The sequence below is a fragment of the Anopheles merus genome, chromosome 2R (assembly GCF_017562075.2).
Source record: "Anopheles merus strain MAF chromosome 2R, AmerM5.1, whole genome shotgun sequence".
Lineage (NCBI taxonomy): Eukaryota > Metazoa > Arthropoda > Insecta > Diptera > Culicidae > Anopheles > Anopheles merus.
Window position 1 is genome coordinate 1855754 of NC_054082.1, and position 26681 is coordinate 1882434.

General features: G+C 48.3%; 1 protein-coding gene across 1 annotated transcript in view; it reads right to left on the reverse strand.

The window, feature by feature from the left end:
- Window positions 1–4374: 4374 nt before the first annotated feature.
- The window catches only part of LOC121588525 (protein sidekick-1-like), a 47925-nt gene continuing 25618 nt past the window's right edge, over window positions 4375–26681 (reverse strand). Inside the window, exons 4-5 of the mRNA XM_041906567.1 lie at window positions 17171–17428; window positions 4375–5889 (exon numbers count right to left, since the gene is read on the reverse strand). Coding sequence (XP_041762501.1) covers window positions 5645–5889; window positions 17171–17428 — 503 coding nt within the window. The 3' untranslated portion in view covers window positions 4375–5644. The remainder of the gene's footprint in view (window positions 5890–17170; window positions 17429–26681) is intronic.

Below are 26681 nucleotides of genomic sequence, written 5' to 3' on the forward strand. Positions count from 1 at the left end.
CTATTTGTGTTTCTTCAAACGAAAACGAAACGGGTCGAGGTCGAAACCGGTGAGGCTTATGGAGTTTTTTTTTCGTTTTCAGTTGCTGTTGGTTTTACTCGACAGCACCCCGCGCTTCCAGATAAATCATGTCGTTTTAAACTGTTTTGAATAAATTTACCCCACCCAGCCCAGTCCGCCGGGTTGTGTTTCTTTCAACCGGGCTGCATCTTGCCGCGTGCATACTGCACTTGCGAGTTTGAAATTAGATTTTTAGCTTGCAGATGGGCGCCTCTCTCTCTCTCTCTCTCTTTCTCTGTTTCTCTCTCTATCTCACACACACACCCGCGCGTACAATGGTCATCGGAAGGTACTGTGGCCGGTCTAATGGAGAGCCACGGCGCGCGGCGGTTTGGCAAACTAACGGCTTGACAAAAGGACATGGGCGGGCCGTTTGCTGTAAGAACGTCCCGGTGCACCGTGAAGGAACGTGGGTAAAACGATTAAATTTTTAATTGCTTCATACATCATCTTGATGAATGATTTTGGTGTTTTGGTTTGCTGCTGGCGCGCTGGCTGTCTGTTGTTCGTTCCTCTTGGTTGGTTTGTCCCGTTCGCGTTGTTTGGCGTAGCCGGTAGAACTCAAACGGTGGGATTTTTGCTGTTGTTGTTGTTGTTGTTGTCGGTGCGGACAACGGACAGACGGGCGGACGGAGAAATAACAACGTTATTATCAAGATTGTACAGCCAAAAGTAGCAAATCATACACAATTTGTGTTTATTTGGCGTTCTCGATAAGGTGTCCAAAATATGTGCCACACCGAGTTGGGAGTTGTGTTTGGTTTTGTTTTCTGTTCTCTTTCTCCCATGCCAAATCCAAAACGCAAATCGTACTTTCGACATGGGAAATGAATTATTGCAGCGTATTTTGGTTTTGCAAACGTTTTCAGGGATTTGTTACTTTAGCCTTTCGGCTCAACCAACCCTCTCGGTTGGCCCAGTTGCGGCCAAAAATCCCGTGGGGTGGCAAAGAAGTAACGTTAAAATGCACAACGATGTAAAACGGCAAATGCACATTGTATGCAACATTAAGTTGTCGCTATGTTTTTAAACTTCTCTAATTGGTTCTAACGGGATTACAAAAAAAAACGACTTCAATTACGCTTTAATTTCGCTTCAGTTTAATTGAGAAACTTTAAGCTTTTTGCGAAAAGCGCACCCCGCTCGCAATCAGAACCCACATTTGAATTAATCGAATTGAATCGGTTAATTATATTATGCTGTTTCGGGTGCACTGCAATTGACGTTTTTGCAAATATGCAGCTACGTTTGCAGCAGTCTGATTTCTGCAAAAACTCATCCGATGGGGGTTCATCTGTTGGAAAAAGCGGACACCGTGACTAATGTCGGTAATACGCATCAGGCGGTAGTGCACGTAGCGTGTGTGTGTGTCTGTTGGAATTTGCACGCACTAGCTCATCAACGTGTGTGTGTGTGTGGATGGATGGAAGTCTAACATTCAGCAGACGGGAATGCATCTAATTAATTATTACACTAACTCCGGAGTGGAGTGGCCTCGTTCTCATCAGTATGCTGGTATCAAATAAAAAGGGAAGTGTGTCATCAACTGTGATAGGATTGAATTGGAATTGTTTTAGCGCTGATTAAGTGAGATTTTGACTTGCTTTCGAAGGGCCGTACAGGGAGGGCCTTCGCGTTCGAGGTATAAACCCATTCTGTTTGCAGGAGAACAGGCGGGCGATGATCAATAGTCATAAAACATTGAAAAACACGCGATATGTCTCCTAATTGGTGGGCAAAACTAACTCCCATCCCGCTCTCAGCACGGTGTAGAAAAACAAAACAAGGCACATAAATAGTTTTGGCCAGCTACGCAGAAAGACTCGTGTGGCAATTGAAATGAGCAGCTGTGGAACTGCCGTCCTCGGTTTCCCTCAAACCGAGCAATGAAATGAAAAGGCCAAATATACTAAATTATTCCATCATCATTATCCATCTCCCTGCTCGCGCCACGCATTATTTGGTTCGGGCCCGGGTGTCGTGTGCACAATCGCGTTTGGCACGGCGGAATAAATGTTCATTAATATTACCAATAATTTATTTGCCCGCTAACATAATTATTTTAATTTCACTCCCCTTGCTAGTCCAACAGGTCTGCCGGGCGAGTGTCATCATTGGCTTGCGGGCTACATGGTATGGTACAGGAGTTCCGTTTGTCCGGGTGGAATATAGAAAAGGGAATCGTTGTTTTTATACAACATTTTGAAAATATTTTTAAAACTTTTATCGTTTAATAGGTTTAACCATCGTTTCAATCAATGCCGCCCACCACATCCACTCACTGTCGCTTGGGCTGATGCATTCGTTATTTAGCCGGGTTAACATCGACATCACGAGCCGAGGCCAACTCCATCCAGAATCAGCTACGATTACTGTTTCATTGCACCATGAATAACGTATTCGTATCACTCTCCGCCTCTGTGTGTGTGTGTGTGTGTGTGTGTGTGTGTGTGTGTGTGTGTGTGGTTGGGCTGAGTGTGGCGAAAACAAGACCACGGAAGGACGTGCATCAAAGTGCAATCGGAAATCGGCCACCCAACGCGCAACCTAATTGCAGTGGTCACGGCGGTGGAGATGATGGTGGTCCAAACACCCCGAAACCCCCGTCCACCTCCACCCGGCGAAAGGATAGTGCGGGGGCGCGTGTGTCGTGGTATCACTTTCGTGCCACCAGTGCCAGGTCGTAATCCGATGACGAGAGAGCCCACCCTCCACCCCAAGGATTGGCATTCGAAAATGAACATCAAATTAGCTTGTTACGAATTTAATTCGGTTGTTACCTTTTCCGTACATACGCCTCACCGAACGCCTCTTCATTGAGTTCCAACAGGATGGCCGAGAGGAAGGCAGGTGGGGTAGTGGGAATTGGGAAAATTTCAATTTCTGCTGGCATAATTTATGCATACGGGGAGGGCGGGCGCTCATGCAACGGAGCTTTCGGAACTGATTGCTCTGGTCGCTTGGTTTGCTTTTGTTTTTCTTGCCCACCCGTGCTCTCATAGATGTGTTGTACTATTTGTTGTTTTATGGGGGCATGAGGGGGGGGGGGCATAATCCTCTACTCCCCGTAGTGTACGCCACGGTCATTAGGGAGGACCGGTGTAGCATTCGAGTCGAAATTCGATAATTTCCAGGCAATGGAAATACCAGGTTCTGCGTTGCATAGCAGGTCGAATGAGGGTGGATCGGTTCCCCGTGCTCATGGAATAATTGTAATAATTTGCATTAATCGTTAGGAAGTACATGTGCACATTGACCCACCGATTCGTGCGGTGGCTTTCGCTGGGTGTTAGGAAGACGGGGGCTTACTGTACTAATCCCCGCTGATCAAAGCGGAACGAACTACATTTCACATTATGCCCGGCTAATCACGGGGACCCGGTCAATACACACCGAGTCCAGCACAATCGGTCGTTGAGGGAGAGGCGGCGAAGCGCCAGAACTTTTCGATTCATTACACTCGGTTCGGTTAGTTCGGTTGTTCGTGGGCTTACACCTGGCGGTAGCCAATGCGGGGATAATCTGTTCGATTAGCTGAGTAGGAATCAGTGTTTCACTTAAATACGAAGACTTTTCCTGGAAGAGCTTTGTTTTGAATTGAACGATTATTGAACTGTTTTGCAATCCCACACCAGTAAGATGCAAAGGAATGAGTTTGCAGAAATGATTTGGGAAATTCACGGTACAATCACACTCATCACAATACTAAGAAACGTCTTTTTAGCCAGGATCTCGTCCAAAACTGATGAGGGTATCTTAATTTTGCTGGAAAGATACTTAAAACTTTCATCAGTTTTGATGTCCTGAAAAGGGAGCTAAGTGATCTAATTGAAGATGCGCTGATTTTGGACAAGAAATTGAGTGTTCGACTCTCATCTGGGATAGTCAAATTGATTAAAGTCGAACTGTTAAGTCCATTACCGGCTGTAAGTTACTACGAATATTTCTGCATTAAATCGCATGATCGTTTACTACCTTGTTGGTACGTTATTACTAGCTCGTACCTACCAAACGCACAAGCAACAAACGAACCAATTTATTCATCGCTGCCCCTCGCTGCACCGCTTGCGCTTTGTTTGATGTACACAGATTCCTGTACCAACATGCGATGGATATTGTGCAAAGAAGTTAATTGGAATTGCAGACTTTCAAAGAACCCACTTACCTGTTATCTCACTCGCATCGCAATCCCTCTCGCCACTTTCTTTCGGCACGTGTGTAGCAGCAGAGGAGCCACAAATGGAGTTCTGTACTCGACAGTACAAACAAAAGGTCGTAACGAGAAAAGAAAGCGAACCGTAACCGCTCCGAGATTCGTAGAAAAGAAATCATCAATTTATTTGAGTCTATGCAACATCATTACGTACAGTAAAATCGTATATATGTATTGCACAAAGATGACGCACGGTGAGAGTGTCTGTTTGAATTGGCGTTGGTGGTGGTGGTGATGGCAAGTGAAGATCCTGTAGGATGCCAGAGACGGCTCTGACGGCGCTTTGTGCTTCAGCGGGAAGACTATGGCGAAGCTGGTGAAACAAAAACCTCATGATGAATGTCCGGTTGTGTTGTTGTGTCCTTAAAGCGTCATCCGGCGAGCGAACATGAAGGGTGGATGGATGGTTGGGGGGACAAAATGATAACATTACCACTTTTAACGCTAGAGACCACTCATTCATTTGATTCGCCTCTGAAACGAGTCTCGTGAAGGGCTGTTTTGCTTTGGATTGGGGTAGAGGGAGTTTTCAGCTAATGATAACAAGTCTTATGCTACGCTCGGTACCTCGGTACCTCAATGCACCTCCAAGCTACTGTTTCATACATCTTTCTTCGCTTTGGCGCTAATGCCGTGACGTACATCCGTTTTGCGCTCAAACACTGGACAGCCATTGTATTTACATTGTGGGGATTGTATTGTGTCCCGATGGCAGCCATTTTCCCGGCCACTGCCCGCGGTACGGTCAAAGGTGAGAGAGCAGGTTAATGAGATGTGGTAGCGGTGTGAGTGTGTGTGCGGTGGAACAGGTGTCTTTGGCATAGTAGGCTGCGGTGTCCGTGCGATCTGTCTGGTTGCTATGCAAAGAGCTCGGTAACATGCAAGATGCATGGCGCGTCGATGCTGGCCGCGTTCCATTACGGTTCGTATGTGTGTGTGAGTGTGTTTGGGCGTTGTAATTGTAACGGCTAATGGATTATTTACATTTGCAATCGGAGTTTGGAATTGGTTTGAGATGACTGCATTCCGGTGCCCTGTGTATCGTTACAGCTGGGGCATGTTTGATGGGTTGGCAACGCAAATGGATCCGATCTGATTACTGCGAAATGGGTCACAGACCTGCTGCCAAGTTGATGCACCGCTCGGTTACTGTTTGGTGGTTTCGGGGAGGACACATTGCTGACATTGAACAACGTTTGCCACTCGCCATACTGCTTTTCTTAGGACTAGATTTCTTCTAACTATAAATGTACACATGATATCCATTCCGGATGGGGCCAGACTGCGTCATCCTGCTGGCCGACTGCCGCTGTCGCCCGACAAACATTGGAGTGCGTCTCCACATCACGGCGAGGGTTTTTACGCCGTAAATCACCTGCCGGTGCCACCTAACGGGCTGCTGATCGATTTTACCAGCCAGCACAGCCCGGTCGACGCTAATGATAATATTAAATTTTTACTCCCGCCCAGGTAGGCCAACCATCGGTCGAGCGGCCCGTGGCCGCGGTGGCTAAAGCTGCGATTATTTATTAAAACGCTATTAGCGCTACTGTTGCCGTGCTGCATTGCGGCTGGCTGCTCCCCATTGATGACGTGCACCACAACGCTGGCGGAGTCTGCGGGGAGAGAAAGAGAGAGAGAGTGAGAGAGACAGAGACTGTTGGTTAATATTGTGCAGGAGGTTAGGCATTTGTTCGAGCAAATGAACCGTTGTTAATAACTCATCAAACCTTGCTGGTGAGGCGGGGTCAATTTGGTGGGATTAGCAGAGCGGCCGATCCTGCCCTGGTCTGGCCAGTGACGCCACCAACACCTAGCTACGATTCAAACTTAAAGCCGCCGTGCATGCATGGTGGCAAGTAATTCGGGGAGTGTAAATTGGTTGACAATTCGCTCGATCGCTCGGCTGGAATTGAAATTTAATCAGCATTCAGGCGCTGGCTGCAGTGTGCGGGAAGGAGGAATGCTGTATAAAATTCATTACTCATTATTGCCCGGCCCCGGCGGGAGGGAAGTGAAGGCCCCGCCGGTTTGATGCAAATCACAACTAGCGGTGCGATTTATGCCACATTATCATACTAATTGTTATCGGACTTAACATTCGATGTTCGGTCGTCAGATTAAATGGCAAAACATGGGATTGGTTGGTGGCCGGCGGCAGTTCCCTTTTGGCCGATCCGGATCTGGATAGTGGTAATTTAATCACACACACACACACACACACACTCACACACAGAGAAAGAAAGAAAAAAAGTGATACGCAAATGCATTCAGGCCTTGGCTGTGCAACACTTGCCTTGGGGTGCTGCGAAAAACGACTCATCAAGTTGGGTGTGGAAGAAAAAATAGGACACGAGACTCCATTTGGGCTCCATTTGTCGAGCGGTTCGCATCGAAAGTAGCAGCGGCAGCAGCAGAGAAGGAGCATCGTGAGCAAGTGTTTTATTCATGAGCTTGAAATTCAAATGCACTGTGCTGGAAAGGCAAATAGAAGAAGGACAGTTGCAGCAGTCTTTTTTCAGCAGTGTGTGTGTAAGTGTGAGTGCTTTTCTTGCCCTTCCTCGCCATCTTCCTCGGCGACAGGATATTTACATTTGCATCCGTTCATCGGCAATTTAGGATCGGATGAGTTTATTTGCTCGAGCGAAACTGGAGACCAGCGGCAGCAGTTCGACTGATTTTTTTGCTTGGAATCCACAAACCAAAAAAAGGATGTAGCAAACACAATGTAGAAGGGATACACACACACACATACAAGGAGTAAATGCGCATCGGACAAATCACCGTCGGCACATTGGGCACGCACCATTTCCATTTCGAGGCAAGATGCAAAACCGATTAAAAAAAAAACCGGACCAATCCCTCCCGCCTGGGGACAGCACACTGATTGCGAAATGATCCGGTGGGTGTGCGTAGTAACGAGGGTTTATGGTGATGCCAGCTGACACGCACAATTTTTTTTTTGGTTTTTAGCTCAAAGAGCTATAGAGGAAAACGGCAAAATGGATCTTTCGGAGCAAAAAGTGGAGCGAAATAAAAACAAAAGGGAACGCTGCCCAGTGTGCCCTTTAAAAGTCCATTACTATTCTCGCACCCAATGCCCGGTGGGATTATAAAGGTGCAGTGGGTCGGTCTTGGGTCGGTTATAGAAATGTGGACTGTGGGTTTGGACCTGGATTCTGTTTTTTTTTTGTCGCTGGTTGCTCTCTATGTCTGTGATCCCACACAAAAATATGTTTTCTTTCATACTGAGTGGGGAAAAAATGATTAAACTCCTTAAAATAAGATAGATAAGGTAGTGGCGTTTTTGCTTTTCCATGCGCTGTTACGCTTGTCGCTGGTGCTTTGGGGTTAGTGGGCAAAAAAGAGGGTCACCCTTTATGCATAATGAAACAACAGAGTCTTTGAACCGGCACCCTTGATGGTGGTGGTGGTGGTTAATGCTCTTGTTTGCCTGCTTGCGGGAGAAGATTTCATACACTGATCAGGTATTTTTCTTCGCCAAATTACAGGTGTTTGGTAAACGAAACAGCTTCCCTTCGGGCCCTGGTTGGTAGAGCAACGGGGGTATGAGACGTTACATTTGGCTTGGAGCAGGCTTTGAAGTAGGGCGGCACGAGGGCCTGTTTAGCTAGAATTGGTTCACACCACGTTTTAGCCTAGAGTTAGACGCAATTAGATAAGCTAATTGTGCTGAAAGAGACACTCTTGGCGGTGCCTTAAAATCATTTAAACGAAGAGGGCGCCAACGGGGCCAGTACTGTCTCCAGCTCCCCCCCTCCCCTCTCCGTACCGGCCCACCAACAGTAATGGCAAATGCTGCCATTTTCATGATCCACCAACCCATATTCATACGAATCGGCTCATTTCGCTTATCAATTTCATTTTCATTTCGTTTCATTTACATTCTAATTAGCTGCTTCGGTTCGGCGCTGTTCCTATGCTGCCCGGGGACCCGTACCGGGTGTCCGGTGTCGACATGTATGTGCCCTGTTCCCCTTGCATGCATTTCACAACTGCTTCCTCCTTCTTCGAACGCCCAAACGTTCGTAGTGCACGTTTCTTGATGCAAAACAACTCGAGCGTATTTGCGAAACGATTCCATTTTCCCACCCAGTGGCGCTGTGGGCATGGTCCCTGCGAGCGGGGCAAATAAACGCAAAAATTGGCCACCTTTTATCTGGTGCGCGGTGGTGCGCCGTTTTTTCCGCACCCTTAATTATTCCACGTCGGCACGAGACCATTGGCGAGACCGAGCTCCGAGGCGTGATGGAGGTTAGTTTACCCCTTTTTTTGCTTGCTTTTGATGGAAAACCGAGACGGCAGGGTGGGCACGTGGCACAGCATCCCTTCGCAATTGTCACTGCGGTCGTACACGTCGTCGAGTGCTGCTTCTTCATGATCACCTTCGGGTGTTGGGGGGAGTGAGCATCAAGCATAGCATCAAGCAACTACAGGAAGATTCTTAGGGAGTTGTGCGTTTTTTTGTCCTCTCTCATAGCGCTACACAATGGAATCGCGGAACCATCCCTTCCGAAGGTCCATAGAGAGGGAGGGAAACAGAGTGAGGGAAGGGAAAGATGCGAGGGAATTAATATTCATCGTTTATACTCCAGTTTTAAATTAAACATTCTACAGAACGTGACACTCGGCACTTTGTGCGCCGTGTGTCCAACGATTGCGTACGTGGGAACGTGCGTCCATCGTGGGCACCCGTTGCTCCCAATCCTCCCCTCACTCTGCCACTTGGAGCAGGGTTTGAGTGTGTGTGTCTGTGTGTAAATGTACTCAGTGCCTCGGGAAGGAGTGATATGAATAATGAAAGCTGATAGTACTGCGCCGTTCCGGGTCAACTGATGCGATGGGCCTGTTTCACCAGGTGTGGCACAGTGACGGCCCCCGGCAGCATCCCCCGTCGCTTCCAACGGCGCAGCTTGGACACTCTCACCAGCACCCAGCAGTGTAGCGAAAAGGAGCGAAAATAAAAGCGCTCGCTCGCTTTTTGTGTGATCTTGCTTTTTTGTTTCGTCCGGTCGGGACGCTTGCAGGCGAAAGTATCGCATGTCACGATGACGCGAACCGGCTGCAGGTGTCGTTTGCGAAGGCTGGCGGAACACCCCCAACCCCCACCGGCCAGAGCAAACATTGGAAACCGAGGCTGGAGCCGCTGGAATGCAGCGCACATGGTTCCCAGAAAGCGGTCGTAACAGGGACGAACGAACGAACAAAACGAGAGGGAAAAAAAGTACGAAAGTAACACACTTGAATGCCGGCAGTGTGGCCCGGCAGCCTCAGGGACACGAGCAAACAGAGCGAACCTGATAGCACGCGGGAACAAATTCGTACGAGAACCAGGGCGGGACAGACCCATCCTTTGCACAACACTCCGATAAGGGGCGATGGGCAGGGAGGGAGGGCACGATGAAGAAGGGCCACAATCTGGAACGTTCAGGGCCTTTCCCGCAAGGCTTTTATCTTTTTAGTCTGTTCTGTTCTTTTGCATCGTGTGCAGCGCTTTGCATGGAGTTGCTTTCTCCGGAGGCTTTGGGCTTACTGAAATATGTGTCTGTGTTTGTGTATGTGGTTGTATGCGTATCATTTGAATAACCACCGGGAGGCACTTCGGTTCTCGTGGCTCGCGTTCATCTCATACAGCTGCTTCGTCCTCCTCAACGAAAATCCTTCGACACCTCCCCACGCAAGACCGCACGTTTTGCTCTACTTACGTGCAGGGAGGTCGTCGAGAAGGCCCTTGGTCCAGATTGGATTGCAAGGTCCTTGGACACAGCAGCGGATGCCGAATATTCCACCACACGTTTCACTAATATTTCAGGCCTTAGAATGAGCGTCAGTAATGATCTTTTGTTCCGCGAAAGATCCGCCGGAAGTGTGCCTTTCTTTGCAACTAACAACCAACAGCAGCACTGGTCACTCCTGCTAGGTAGGAGGTAATGGAAACTTAGCGGGAGAGTAGTTGCTTAAACTATTTTCGAAGAAGCGTTGCCTTGATATTTGCCTCGGCTAACGCGCTTTGATGTTGTCTATTCTTTCCCTTTTGTCGGTGTGTGATGACAAGCCTTGACAAAATGGGGTCACCAACGAGGGTGCGATGTTTTGTTTGCAATGCACTGTTGCTTCATTGTTACCACAACTCGGGGCGTTAAGAAGATGCTTCCTTTGCAGAGCCGTTAAAGCTGTCGCGATGTAAACAGCGCAACGGTTTGAGAGGAATAAAACGCTCAATCACTTAAAACTGTTGGACCGCCTGGCGCTCGTAAGAACACGTGTCCGCTCGCAGGTCCTGTTTCTCCTACACCAATTATGACGGATCGATGGCATAGCAAATGATAAACATCCATCAAAATCAGTATAATAGATGGAATTGTTTGGCTTGGAATTTTTGGCTGATCGTTCCCGTCCATCTTTCGAATTTGGTGCACGTCCGTCTCATCCCTCTTCCGTGTTGCTGCCCCGCTCCTCGGGAGGAATAGAATTCATTTCGATAATATTTTCCATTAACAACGCACCGCTGCCGGCCCCACCCAATCTAGCTCCCCGGACTCTTGGTAGAGAAGCAAAAAAAAAAACATTGTAAGTTTCCTTCACTGGCTGAAGTTTCGCATGAATTTTCGAACATTAACATAAACTTCTCCAACGAAGAAGGAACCATCTCTCTCTCTCTCTCTCTCTTACTAGTCCCTGCTCATCTTAAGGATTCGGCGAGCAGGAGGCGAATATTTTATGTACACAATATAATCCGCCTTTCCAAAAAGCTGCCGCTAAGCGCACGGTTCGCGGGAAGTCGAGCTGGAATGAATGGAAAAGCTGAAGTGCAAATTTTAAACGACCATTGGCAAAACTCACCCCAGCTGCACAGTGCGCGCTACATGGAGGAGCGCAAAGTGATGGAAACAAAAGGAAGCAACACAACAGGGGGAGAAAAAAGAAATGGAGAAAGCTTTCGGAAATGCTGCCGCTGCAGGTAACTCATAACTTAATTATTGCCCGAATGCAAAATTGGTCGCGCAAATGTCGGTACGGATCACGCTTCTCCTTCGATAGGGAAAAGCTCTTGTGGCTCTTGTGCCACCGGCTCGGCTTTCCCATGCTTCCCGGACACCCGGTGCGTGCTGCTGCTTGTCCATTAGGGAAGGAGAAACTATGGAAAACAAACTAGCAACGACTTGATTATAACGATACGATGGATGCGTCACCGTGTGGATGGTAATTGAATTTATTGAAAACTTTTGAACGAAACACCCAAAAAAAAGAAAAACACGCAAAGGGAACAGAAAATGTTCCCCGTAGCATCGAGGTTCGTTTATAGTTTTCTTTTGACACAAAAAACGTCCTTTTTCCGCGGACCCACTTAAACAAGGAGGGGGAGCGGGTAGGTGAAAATTGAAAATTGAATTTAATGGAATAAAACTTTTCATTTCGGTGCACTGCCAAGCGCGACAAACGGTGCTGGGGAGAGGGTGCGGGTATAAATTTCACCACGCCGTCGTTGGTGTGCGTTTATTGGTTGCTGTGCGACTACTGTCATCAGGTGGCGAAGAAGCTATCGGCTTGCTGCGACCACCGCCGACCTGTCAGCGGTGCAGCCGGAAAACGCAGCCGGAACATCAGCAGCAGCAGCAGCAGTGTCGTTAAACAACGCGGCGCGAGCTTTCTAAGCGCGAACTCAAATGGAAAGTTTGTGCGAAAGCCGCTGCGGAATGTGTGTGTGTGTGTGTGTGTCTGTGGGTGTTGAGTGTGGGGTGAGTTATAATCGCTGTGGTGTAGTTTTATAACCGGCTGGGCTGGCTGGGAAGCCACCGCTGACAAGATGGGGCTGTGGGCGTTGTGGGCACGAGAAAAGTCGCGTCAGTGCTGCCGTGGACTTGGCAGCGTGCAGGTGGTAAAATTAATTTGAATAATTTCCTGAGCAAATATATTTCACTCCTTCTTCCCCCCCCCCACCCCCATCCGACCCATCCCAACGATACCTATTTGCTCATTAAAAAGGACAAGACACCGCGACACAATGAGCGGTGGCACAGGCGGGGCAACATTTATCCTGTTCTCTCCCCCTCCCACCTAAACCGTCGGTGTGCATGTGTGTGTGTGTGTGTGTGGCTTTGTTATCAACGTGGCAACACTAACATTCGGGAAGTGTCGTCAGTTGGCGCTGTTTGCGCGTCGGCTTTATAACCTTTGCCGTAGCCACTTCACGTATGAAAAGGCGCATGGAATTGGGGGTGATGCGAGAGGGGGCGAGCGGAGGGGGAAGTTTTATCTTTCACACTATCTCTATCGCCAACGCGCTCAACTGTCAGTGTGGTGTGCGGTGGTTAAGAATCTTAAAATAATTTCCCTCCCACCCACCCAGTGTGGTGGTGTTGCCCAAGTGTTGTAATAATTATTCATCACCCAGACGCGGCTGTACCGCGTTGACTTGGCGAAGCTTATCGTCTTTGTGCGGCGCCACAGAAGCCAGCAGCAGTTTGCAAACGCACAATTCCTGCTCAGCAAAGTGAAAAAGTAGAAATGTGTGTGAGTTTGAGTGTGTCTTCATCTCATCATCTTCCCGTTTATGTTTCTGTTTCACCCTCCACCCCGATTTCAAAGCATGTTTTATAGCGCCAAAGTGCTAAAACACGTACAACTGCGATAAGGAACAGTTTGGGGGTTTTTTGTGTGCAGCGGTTTCGGAAGGACAACTTGTGCGCCAAGGACTACTGCGAAAGTTGGCTCATTTTTGATAAGGCGTTTTCGATTCGATCTTTAGCACAGCACAGCGCCCCAGCAGCAACATCAGTCGCTAATGAATGAATAATAAAAAGTAAATTTATGCCAAACATCAACAAGAATGGCAAGGCCAAAAAAAAAAGGGGGGAAATTACTTCAGGCACGTGGCAGTGGTACAAGCGTGCGCTCGCGCAAGGGTGCTGTTGCGTACTATTGCGTGCGGTTTTGGTTGCATATTTTAAACGTACTCTGCGGTTAAAAGGGGGTCCCCATTTAGTGAGGTTAGAGATTGGTAAAAATCGGTTAAATTTATGTAGCGTAAAATAGATGTCCCTGTTTTACCCGCGCCTAACGATATCAGGGACCGGCAATCGCGGGCGAGCATAAATTATGTGCCTATCGAATGCGGCGTCATTTTTTCCTCCCTCGTGTGTGTGTGTGTGTGTGTGTGTGTGTGTGTGTGTGTGTGTGTTGCAACTTTTAGTGGCCATTAGCGCTAGATACATACCGTAGTGGCGATCAAATCGGCGTCCTCGGTTTTGGGTGAGGTTTCGTGGTGGAGAGCGTATGGAATTAATTCGTTCCTAATCGCATGAATCTCGTACGTAGCAAATCGATGCAAACGAGTAAACGAACCCTCTGGTCCCTTGCGTTCATTGGAACACACATGATTCAACCATGCTAAACAGGTCTGGGTGAATATTTTACAATCCTTCTCGCCCTGTTGCCGACGCCGGGGGATTTAGCGAGAGTCCGCTGCTAGTGGTGGTGGTTTATTTGTTGCCAAATGAAATTACAGCACGCCCGCTTCCGGTGCGAGACAATTTGTAAGGGTCTGTTAATTTTAAATCGCATTCGCAATCGTTTTGCATCGTCGCGGGGCGATGGAGCAGTGGGGCAAGGACACATTGTGTTTCACTTTCCCGATCGGTATCGGGCAGCATGAGGGGCAACATATCCTGCGTACTACCACTCAAACACACACACACACACACACACATAGATGCGCCCTATGGCCTCGTTCGGTACGATGGCGCGTACGATTGATGGTTTGCGGGCGTCCCTCTTTTTTCCCGGAAACAAACCGCAGGATCGGTTCAACGGCGGCGCCCGCTTTGGCCAGGATTTGCCGAACGGTCCCGGCCGGAAGTGGTACCCGGTATCGTACTAATCGTGCTGAAAATGAGTTCCTTTTCGAAGCTATTGTGCAATTTATGGTTTCGGTGTGCCCGGAGACGCCCACGATGCTGAAGGCAGTTTACCGGATTCATTTCCGGAGTGGGGAGGGGGTGTGCAGTAGACCGGGGTGCGGTTCGAAGATTCTCATCCCCAACCCAACATCGGAACAGAGCAGAGGTTTTCCTTTTTGCGATTGCTGCCCGTTGATAAGCGGGAAATTAATTGCTTTCCACTTTTTGACCAACATTTTTCAATTCCCCCTTGTGTACGTACCGGTACGGCAGGCAAGAGGGTTCGGTTGTTCGATGCAATCAAGGGACCGTTTGTTTAGAGAGGGAACCGTGTGCTCGATCGATGGCCAACGTCAGCCGAAGAATCGAGGTGATTTGTGTGAAATTCGTATAAAATAAGCATTAACTGTTGAGCGCTAAATCGGGACGCATTTCGTCAATTAACAGATCGTCGATGAAGTGTCGCAAATGCCATTTTGTTTCCCTTCCAACGCCTGTTCTGTTTAGCTTCAACGTTCACTCCCACCTCGAGATGGTAGCGATTGGCTTTTGTTTTTTTGTTAGTCAGGAGAAAATTCGCATTTTCCACTGTGTGTTTCCCTCGCTCCAGCCACAGCTGAAGGACATACTTTGGTTCGCGCGCGCGTGAATGGTGCCGTGCTGCTGGCCGCACTCTGCTTAACGTTTCGTGACCAAGTGCTATTATTGATGTGAGAAGGTGAGGCAAGAAAGAAAAACCATGCCAGCACCAAGCCGGGAATGGAACGAGGCAGCAACGATAGGCCACGCAGGCCCTGGCAGTGGTGAGAAAACGCAGAAGTTCGCTTTCGTTTCGGTCTATAAACTTTTATTACAATTCCACTCCTAGTCAAATCGGCTCGGCAGGGCTCTTGTTTTTATGCGTCGGCCCCAGCGACGGCGCCGAAGGTAAGGGCGAATGATAACACACAAATTAGATTAAACATATTTTACCATTCAATCGATGTGTTGGGCTTTTACTGTGCCAGTGGCATTTTTATACGTTTTCTACTTTTTGCGCAACTAGTTACGCTTTGTTGGGCGCTTGCACACGCCAATAATAGGCTGGCTGTTATTTCGCTGTGCCGTTTTCTTTCTCCCTGCCCCCGTGCCGAAACGAAACAATTGTACTTGTTTTATGCCTTTCCGCCTCGTTTATGTCGAAGTCGTTACCTGCTCGCCGGCCTGCCGTCCTGCGTGTTCTACCTTCCGCCCTTAAACTGCTGACAGTTTAAAGCACTTTTTGAAAACTGTTTTTGGAGAATAAAACATCGCACATGGTGGTATTTCCACTCACTCTGCCACACCATAGTAAGCACCCGGGCCAGGTGGTACGTGGTGTATTCGGCATTAAAATTTTACATTCACACAACTTTGCCCAGCTCCGTGAAGTGTGCGCAGACAAGGCAAGGATGGGATTTGCTGCTACAACGCCACACGTGCTGCTTCCCTTCCGTGTTTCGCTGTGGCCTGTTTGGGCTGCACAACAACCCCTATTTGAGTTTTCCAAGGAAGTCAAACACAGTTTGGCCGGATGCCGGCGTGCCTAGCTTGATGTGGAGTTCGGTCGACCTTCGAGCAGTGGTTCGATTTAGCAGATGAGCAATTTTTAGAAAGTGATTAAAAGGAGCAACTACGTGATTAAACTTTTCACCCGAAGGTTTGTGCTTCGCTTTCCGCACCGGGCATACACAGACAGTCAGCGTCAGTGTGGGAACGAGTTTATCTGTTCATGGGCGGGCAACACCTTACTATCTGTTGAGGATTGCGCTTTTTCCGGTTTCCTGTTAGTCAGTGAGTGAGTGAGTGAACAGTTGTGTCAGAATTCCGAGGACAGAGTGGAGCAGCGAGTGGAATACACACACACAAATCTTTCTCAATCGCAAAGTCAGTGAGAGTGTTTTTTTCTCCTGTGGGTTTCTGTCTCTGTGTGTGTGTGTGTGTGTGTGTGTGTGTGTGTGTGTGTGTGTGTGTGTGTGTGTGTGTGTGTGTGTGTGTGTGTGTGTGCGCGTTTGTGGCTGAGATTGGTTGGGAATCACGGTAACAACATCCTTGAAGCGGAGGACCTTTCCGTGACCGCAGCACACTTCCCGAGCGGCAGGCGGCTACAAATCGGGCCAGCAAACAATCGGCTTCCGTACTTTCGTCGAACATGCTAATTAACTTTACACATTGCTCTCCAATTATCCGGCCCGACCGCATGTTTTGTAGAGTTTTGGTTTGAAATTAGGTTACGGGTTGGTTGGCTGCGGTCGGTCGCCGTGGAGCGACTCTTGGGAGGGTGTTTGTTAGTTTCGGGTCCGTGAACAAAAAAACTGAAACAGGAGCGGGCAGCGGGGAAAGTTAGTTCTTTGTTTCTTGTAAAACGAAACAGTTGAGTAACTTAACTGCATTGTGATTGTGATTAACAGTTTTCTGAGTCTGAGCGTAAGTTGCTATGGAAGTACAAGGTGAATCTGAATGCGTAGTTGTGAGTTGAGAATTTATTTGCTGGATTTTAACTCTTCATTGAGAACTTTTCATCTAGTCATGCGTTGACTTAACACATCAATAAATGTCAAGTGTGCAGTTTTCTGTTCGGACTAAAGGCTTTTGAACCCGTTTCAGGGGTTTTTCTATAATGAGTAGAGCTGGGAAGAGCAAGGGCAGAGCAGCGCTGATGACATTAAAATGAGCATTGGCCAACGGCCAATACTTTTTTTTAATACCGTTTAATCTCTTAATCCTTCTCGAAAGCAAATTACTCGGAGCGCTTTCCTTGATGACATTAAATTGCAAACACCACCAGTGGTGGGCCCACAGAAACCCACCAGAAACAGAATGAGCGATGAGGAGAGGGATATTGAAAAATAATTCATAGCATGGCGTTGAAATGGCAGACCCAGTAACATCCCAGTTTTTTTTTGTTTTGGTTCGCTCGTTTATCATTCATCAAAATGTTCGCTTTATGACTACTCACCTGAGCTGCTCGGCGAACAGGTGTAGTTGCCGGAATCCGATGGCATGGCGCGCGCAATCACTAATTTACTGGTTTTGGTTTGCCGCTCCGTCAGGACGCTGATGCCGCCGCGCTGCGAGTAATTAACGACCCGGCCGCCCTTGTACCAGTAGATGAAGGACGGTGGCGCCGGCGACTGCAGTGCAACACATGTGAGATTGATATCGCTTCCGCTTTTGATAAATAGCTCCGAGTTGCCGAGTATTTTCGCCTTCGAAACTGCAACGAGAAGCAATCGGGAAGGAGAGCAGACGAGAAAAGTGGGTAAGAAATGAATGGATGATGAATTCCGGTGCAAACCGGGCATTTCGCAAGACGGAACCGAACGGAACGAGTCGGTCGGCTCGGCGGGGATAGAGCAAATGAATAGATTGACTAACACACTCGCACATGTAGACATTTCCTATGGACCAAGGGGATGGGTAAGGGGGAAAGATAAAAATGGCACTACTGAAAAGGACCTTCTGTGTTATCCGGCGCTGGTTTCCGGTTCCGGGCTGCCGTGGTGCAGGCAACATACCAGATTTCGGTTGATCATTTTTCATATTCGGACAGAGTATTGCACGTGTGTGTGTGTGTGGGGGGGGGAAAGGAAATGGGAAGGGATGTATGTTTTTTGTGCCATTCGTGATTGGAGTTTGCGGAAAACGTTCAGATTGTTGCTTTTATGATGCAGTGGTGGTAGTTGTGGTGGTGGTGGTGGTGGAGGTAGTGGTGTGGCTTATCGTTGCGTTGCGAAAAATGAAACACCCTTCGCTGCTGGTGAAGAGACGAATCATCCTACCCGGCAGCAGTTCATTTCACTTCCAAACACTGCCACATTTGTGCAACGTCACAACACAATTTCTCCCTTTTCGTGTGTGACTATATGTGGATGAGTGAGCGGATAAATGTGTTTGTTTTTCCTCGAATTCAATTTCAATTTCTATCCACGAAGAAAAGTTTAATTCCAACCCACACAATGATTCGTTAGAAAGGCGAGGGCCCGCGCCACAGCCACAGAGAAGCATCGGTTTTGCTGTTTCTTTGTGGCCAACAGGGAGTCGAGTCGGTACCCGGCTGCACCTTATTATGTCATCGATCCCGGGATGCGCGCAACGTAAGTGCAACGAACGAATTAGGAACGCTCAATGTGACGTGAGTCGCTGTAAGCCGTGCGAGTGATGGTCGTTGCACTGTTCACTAAGCTTCACACACGTTGACGACTGCCAGCGTGCAGTGTTTTGATTTCGTTCAGCTACTGATTCAGCACGACGAGTCCATGGCGTTGCTTCGAGCGCAAGATGATTTAACGGATTTATGATTGGTAGATGACGAGCGTTTTGTGACTCGTAAATAGCAATCACTGTATCGAACCATTGAACTCTCTCTCTCACGCTCACTCGCTTCGCAGTCGCACCGCTAATGGACCGAAAGCGAGGCTCGAGCAAACCGGGGCAATAGCGTTGGGATTAGGTAAACGTTAGGGGAAAGGTGTACCACGGGCAATGGTTGCGCAGCGTTTACTCTTTGGGGAGTTTGCTGTTTGCACGGAACGGCCACACCGCGTGCAAAGCGAGCGAACGGAGCGCACCATTGGGGTCATATTTTCTAATGTAACAGATTATAACGAACGCTTAAAGGATGTCAAAAGCAGGCTTGCCGACTCTTATTATTATGCAGAATTATGTCAACCATTGCGAATGGCTGCGAAAACTTGTTACGAGCACGCAAAATGGTAACCATCCAACCTTAAATTCGTACATTGTGCACCCCGGAAAACAAGCCACCGCTCGTTTTTGTTCTTGACCTTTTCTGCTCAGAATCCGTACTCAGATTGGCATTCCGAGCCGTTCATACAGGGCACTCGAGCGGAGACGGAACTCTCCGCTTGGAATGTTCCCTTTCACTTTACAATGATTATTGTCGTTTTCCGATCCGGAGTAAAGCACGTCGCCTCGACCGAGCTTGGAAAGACTGTTTTTTGTGTGTGTGAGTTTGTTTCCTTCTGTACGTGCCTCACTACTCCAACTTCAAGCTTGTTAACAGTTACTCTTTGTTGGTTTTGTGTTTGTTCTTTACGCTTTTTTGTTGCTTCTCTTCCTGTGTTGCCTTGATATGGAAATTTCCTCCAGACCAGGATGACAATAGAAAAAGAGAGTTTGTGTGTGTGTGTGTGTGTGAGCACGTAAAAAACTTTTCCCACACAATCGGGTCGATTTTCGTGCAGTTTCCTTCGATCGGTCTCCGGAGCGTTTCGCTTAAGGTTGTCCGGATGGATATGGATACGGGAATGCTTGATCGGAGCACTCCAGTCGATAAATGTAAACATGAAAACTTGTCCGTTTCGAGCGGAAGCATGCTGAACTTTGACTACCGATGGCCATCAAACTCACACACACAAACACACAAACCTTCACATGGCAAGGGGGAAACGGAAAGGATTCGATTTTCCCTCTGTGGCACATCGAATTACCCATGCACACGTCGAGCTGCGCGTCCATTGGGAAGAGGATCGAATTGTTTGAGCACGTCGAAGAATCAAGGGTAAATAGAGCTTTAGAGAGGAGGGGTAACCTCACCGCCACTCCTTTCCCTCACCACCCTCCTCAGCTTCGGGGCAAACCCGCAGACAGACGCGAATCAAACTGAGCAATGGCCAGACAAACAGATAAACTCATTCCGAAATCGGTATTTGCGTGTACACAGAATGCAGGATGCATTTTGCCTCGGTTGGGCAAACACAGCGTACGCAAGGGAAACAGAGCGGATTGGGCGGACGCCATACGGAAAGAGAGCGACCGGACGAACACGTTGTCGGGCGAAAAGCTTGCTCAAGATCAAATGTCGAAAGTCAACGGTAAACCGTACGCTCCTTTGGCGTGGTTCCAGATTTGCTACGAGCGGTCGTGATCAAAGAGCAACCAGATCGGGCGGGTAATGCGAAGCCAAAATGGCTGACATCAGAGAATGAGTGTAGGAACTGATTTCTTTGCCTGTGTGTTTGCCTTTGGCTGTGGCAAGGCCATGCTAATTGATGGTGGCGGTGCAGGTGGAAGGAGTATTTATTTGGACGACCGAATGCTACGTTCTATCACAAAGTCTGCGGGGCATTTTTTTTTTGGGGTACAGTCGATATTCGAAACCATCACAACATGCCTCAAAAAGATCGATATTGTTGAGAATAGAACAGATTGACGTAATCGAAGCGTAGCAAATTTAAAGCAGCAAGGAAAATGGAAGATCATCCCCGCGCTGGTGGGATATTCTATTACAAGACGAACAGCGCGCGATTGAATGTAGACGAGCGTCACGCAAAAGTTGGTTCTCCAAATAGAACTGCACGGACATGGCGTGTCGCGCTCAGACACGTTCATTAGTAAGGGTTGATCATTAAAAATGTATACGACTTTTTACGTATGTGTTACATTTGTGACAAGAATGTCTTTGAAAATGTCTCGATTTCTTGCCTGCTGGGGAAATGATATTTCCGGCTTTTCAACTACCGATGCGCTTAGTGAGAAAAGAAACATACCTTCATTTGTGTACGTATCGATTGATTGCCTTCTGTTTTGTCACCAAGCCATGCGACGCTGCCTCAACTAGAGCCATTCGTAAATAGCCACCTGGTGGCTAAAGGAAACCTCTCTTAATGAAACTATTTTTGAAGCTCTTTTACCCGCGGTTGGCTTCCCGAGCCTGGCTAGAAATGGAAAATTGAGGTTCCAGTTGTGTGGCCTAATGTTTGTGTGCGTCAAAATGTCACAAACAGCGTACCCGGCGCTGACCGCAACCGGGAAAGCGATGAAGCTGGCCATGGAGTGCCGGAGGGCGATGCATTCGAATGACGAATTCCTGTTGCTAGTTTGTTGAAGGTTTGTGGTTTTTCTGTCGCCGTCTCTTCCCCCGACCGGTGCAATTGGCAAAAAAGGTCGACGACTGATTGTCGGTCAAACCAGCGGGGAAACCGCACACATACACAAGCGAAAAGCGGCCAAATTACGGCAGAGGGGCGATCCCGATACCTGTCGAACGGTGGGATAGGGGTCGAAATTCGGGAGGACCAATGTTTGGTCAGTTTTGGAATGGCTTTTTCAGTGCTAGTGACAGTCGTGCGGCGGTTGGACCGTTTTGGGGTTTGATGGGACGAGTTTTGGTCTATTGGTCAGTCGCTGCCGATGTTGCTGCTGGTGATGGCATGGTGATGGTTCCCGGTGACCGCAGGCAAATCATCCGTTGCTCGGGCACGGAGAGGGTCCACGCAAATGGGTAATTTTGGTTCGATTTTTCTATGCACACACAGGCATCATACTCATGCACAATGAGTACACATGGTTCTCGGGATGTTCGGATGTGGTCAAAAAGTGGGTGCGACTGCGGTGCCGCATCTTTACCGCATGATCACGTCCAAAATGTGGAGCATTTGTCTCGTCCTCATACCGCTGGCATGGATTATTGCTCAAAGTTATGATTCCATTCCCGAGCTGAAGGATTGTTTTTGATTCGCTAATTCTTTGCCTCCAGGTTTTCGGAACGATTTCGCTACCTTGCTGTGTGTTGAAGCACGCTAGGTTGAATTTTGCCCGTGAAAAACTTTAGCAAAGAGCCCACTTTTCGTCAAAGAGTTTTGTGTGCATTAGTTGTGGCCTTCGTGTTTTTTTTTTTTTATTTACGCTTCCAACTCGTGCCTTTGCGGTCGGTTGTGTACGGCTAAGCGCAGGGAAAACTTTTTGATGGCTTCAGCCATTCGGAAAACTGACAATTTCAATCCTCCTTCGGCCCTGCTTCACGCGGAGAAGCGGCTTTTCTGCAGCCACAATTCAACCGCGAGAATTCATTGCCTCCCCTTAGAACCGCCCGAAAAATGTGCACGCGTTTCGCCTTGTTGTGCAGGGCCGGGTGAAGAGTTTTGTGAAATAAATAATAAAATGGTTTACGGCCGCGGTTCCGTAGAGACAAGTGGTTTGTTGCCGGAGCCAAGTCCGGAGATTTAGCGACCAGCCAGCCAGCACAGACAGACAGCCGGCCTCTGCTGACTGGCAGAGGCCAGGCGAGTTGCCGCGGTCGTACCACGGTTATGGAGTGAAGTTTAAGTTGCTTCTGATTTATTAATATTTGTGCTGATCGTAATCTCTTGAGAAGCCATTCGGGCGCTTCTAGGCAGCGCGTGGTTCCGGAACACCGTAGGAAAAGCGTTTGCCCGGTGCGCATCGCTGTGCTTAGCCGAATGAACGACATCAGGGCAGTAGAAGGATGCGACACAGGCGGCACAAACACAGCGGAGCGGTACACACCTTGATTGCTGGGCTTGTTATAAATAATTACGACTCTGGCGAATACAGCCTTCTTCGGAGGAATTGGCGGCGAGTGTATTCATCGTTGCCATGGTTGTGGAATTTATAAAATTGGCCATTTGGCTTGAGCTACCATGCGCCTCCATGAAGATTCGTCACTTGACTTGAGCTACCATGCGCCTCCATTTCGTCTGTTGTCGTGCTGGGTGACGATCAATTCCGTGCCTATTCTAAGAACATGCTTCAAATGTGACACACGCTCAGGTATCAGAATAGCAGATCTTTGATAAAATGCACGAAAACCTTTCAATGCCCAATACAATGGACTCAACGTGTCATGTGTTTCATGTTGTTTCTCTTATTGAATGACATGATTGGTACCTGTTATGACTAATAAAAAAGATTCATTTTGTTTTCTCTCGTAAAAACTGTTACGAGAAACTGTGATACGCATCTAATGGGATCTGTGAAAAACAAAACGCTGCAAAATGAAATCTCCACTGAGTCTCATTTTCTTTCCGGCTTTCCAGCTTGGAACAAACTTCCGAGATTGGCAATCAGTAAACGGGTATCGTGTAAACGCTTTGCCCCGGAAATGGGACTCTGATCATTACGTTTCATTCCCCTTTTTCCCGTTCCACCTCCGGTACAGGTGTCTGGCAAGTGCTAGTTGATAGATAAGTTCTTGTTGAACTGCAGCGCAAGTGCTGTTTTTCCTGGTCCGTGATGTTTAACGTACAGTGTAGGAGAAGCATGGACAGGATAGGGTAAGTTGTACTAATTACTTTTGCTTGTTACTGAACCAGTGTTGCCCTAGCGCCTCAGAGGACGCGATGAAAGGAACAGGACAAACATCGGGCTTGGCCTCAACTCGGTTTTGCGTGTGTGTCTGCGACCAAGATAACAAGAGTGTTATGTACGTGCGTGTCCTTTCGACAACCACGCACGTGTCTGTCGGGACACACACACACACTAGGCGTAAGATAAAAGAAAGTGAAAGGTACCCGCTCCAAACGGCTGTTGCCGGCAGTGGTACACATTGTACTTGTTAAGAGTACTTCAGACAACTCCACACCAGCGTCCGAGCCCGGGCGGCCGTTTCCGATCAGTGTCAGCTGCAGGGGAGAAGGGTAATGTCATCGAGTGAAAGAGGGACGGTGACCACTTTCATGAAACACAGCAAAGCTCAAGCTGTGAAAGTGTTGCCGTGTCAACGACGGTCCCACGAAACCGATTCTGCTGCCTCGGATTGGAAAAAGGGTACACCGGTTCGGGTCCCATCGTGGGACGAAGCATCAGTCTTGAGGATTACTTTCATTACTTGTTTATATTTATGACGGTTACGTGTCCGGAAAGTTGAGGATACGTACAGCAGTACCAGAAGCAAGTAAGAAAAACAACCCCTAGAACACTCGCCCTAGTGTGTGTTGGGGCGACGGGTGCAAATCCGGGCTAAATTATCCTTCCGTTTGGGTTTTTTTTCATCTCCGGCTTCAGTGTCGGATCGGATTTAGCGATGTGTTTGTTTCCAGTGGGCGGGAGCCTTAGGTGGTAGCCGAGCGCACGAATGCGGTAAAGAGATTATGTCCAGTTTGCTTCTCCAAAATGTCATACAATGCGAATGCTGCGCGCTGCACTATCGAACGATGCCATTCGACAAGAATTCGCTGCGCTGTGCATTGTTGCAACGAGCAAGGGGAAGGAGAGAGAAAGAGGCCGTAAGGGGTCCGGAATGTTGGGCTTGAATGTTGGGCACGTAATTCCAAGCTCCTCTACATTGCGGGCAATTTGAGCCGGTAAATGGAATGGAAAGCATTACTACACGTGAAACTAGCTCGGTGTGCAGTTTACCGACTTTGCACTAACTGGGGGGTATACCCCGTTCCCCCATTCCCATTACACCACCCATCCCCTCCGTCTCTCGCTGCTTGTGTATTCGTACAAAACGGTCCGGTGTTGTACGTTGATGTAAAGTTAATGTACGGTGGAGAATTAAATTTCAACCGCAGCTTGAACACAAAACTTTACTACATCAAACCCATTCGTGGTGGCTGTGGAAGGGGAAGGAAGGGTGGGGTATGGCAACGGTCAGACGGCACAAAGTGGTAGAGTTCCGTAAATACACACACACAGACACACCAGCTCACAGTCACTTCATTGCGGCCCTTTTGCTGCCCGTTGCACTCTGCTCCGGGTTCGGTTGTTGCGCCGTACTCTAGCAGCACATGGTAACTTTATTACTGTCAGAATTTATTACGCAAAGTATGGTGGCCATTTTTCTTCCCGCACCGGTTATTTGCAGTGACAGCTACCGTGGACTGGCTGACAGCGGTGTGTGTGTGTGTGTTGATGCTCATTCCGGTGTAATTTGCACAATAACCTTTGTTTTCAATTGCGTTTCAAATGCAACTGCTTCAAATAGTTAAAAATGCCATTTAAACCTTTTACAATGTTTGTGAAAGGATCGATCGTATCGGGATGTGGACGTGAAAATCACTGTAGTCCAGCAAAACTTCAACACAATAAATAAGACATTAAACAATATCCCACGCTGTAGGAAAATCTTTCTGACGGAGAAATTGGTCCTGACGGAAATTGTTTCCTGATGTTTCATCAAACTCTTCGACAGCTGACTCAATAGTTTGACGGGTGATGGGAGGGAAAGAAAAAAACTCTGGTCACGAACGAAAGAAAAACTCTTGCCCGCTGTACCAGCTTAATGTTGCTTGTCGACGAACAAAATGCATTTCGGATGGATAATTAACTGCATGCAACTGGCGATGATTGCGGACAAATTATTAAATCAATATCTCGTTACCGCTAGGGCAAGCTCACGCCACCGGGTCTTGGTGTACCGCGAACGGGCGGAAGGAGAAGAAATGCCTGGCAAAGGCAGAAACGGGGCACTGACGCTGCGATGATGACAATGCGGCTGCAGCTAATAGCACCCCGAAGCGACACGACCAAACGCGCCTCGGGAACAGCTTGTTATGGTTTCGTGACGCTGGTTCTTCTCTCTCTTTCTCTCCCTCTCTCTCTTTCTCTCGTACTCTCTCTTTCTTCCCCTTTTTGTCTTCGATGTTGCCGTGCGCTGGGCGTCTTGTTTAGGCTTGTTGAAAGGGCGCACAGAATGCAGCCGGTATGTCCCCGATTTGGGCGGCGCAGTTTGTCGTGTCATTCTGGCAGGAGTGGCGAGTGTAGAAATTGCTTCCGTTATAAATTAGTGTGCTTTCAGCGCCTCGAGCACGAACGGCGCACGACTGCCCGGCAGCGGCACCAGCAGCACCAGCAGCAGCAGCAGCAGGATGACGGTGGAGTGTGGAGGTCCTGGCAACAAGTCATCTGATGGCGAGACGAATCAAATTTCGCTTGCTACCAGCTTTTGTATCCCCGTGTTCTGTTCATTAAACAATCCGTACAATTGTGTATGCGGAGCGAAGAATTTGTGATTGAGTCAAGAAAAAGGGTTCGTAAAATGGGAAAAAGGATTTCTTCCCCATCGTGCCTGCCGTTCGGAGAGGATCCCAAGTCCAATATCCATTGCCAAGGCCCGTTTTATGTTCGCCTTCGATTCGTCTATTATCGGATTTGCCTGTCAATGCACCATCATCATTTTACGGCAAGCGGAAAGAGCCTCTCCAAACACCACTGCTACCCTTCATCGTGCGTACGCTCCAGTGCCTCAATGTGTGTGTGCTTCGACTTAGATTCGGCTTTTTAAAACGATCCTTGATGTTTCCGTTCCGGTGGAGTGCGTCTGATTGAATTCAAATTGGATCCTCATCTGGACAAGCGATGTCAGAATGCGTACGATGATTTCGCTCCGCTATTCATTTTTCCCCGAAGGCGCAACGGTGCGTCTCTCCGAGGAAGCCTTTCTCCGGAGGAAGACGGTGTTGTTGGGCCTGCTTTATTTAGAACAGCAAGATGATGGGGAGGGGGATAGGCGAGCGACCTTTTCCAGCATTAGTCAAACCGATAAGCTTCATTTTTCGGAGCGGCTCCATTCGGAAAGCGCACATCGGGTAAAGGTCACATACAGACAGTGACATCGGGGATCTATACATCACATTACGCTTGATCCAATTGGATTGATTCTGCCGGCCAGATCCCCCGGTTCCGGGCGGCTGTGATTGTTCGGGATCAATGTAATGGTCGGTTCGTGCCCAAGGTCAACCAATTAAACTCATCCTCGGGGC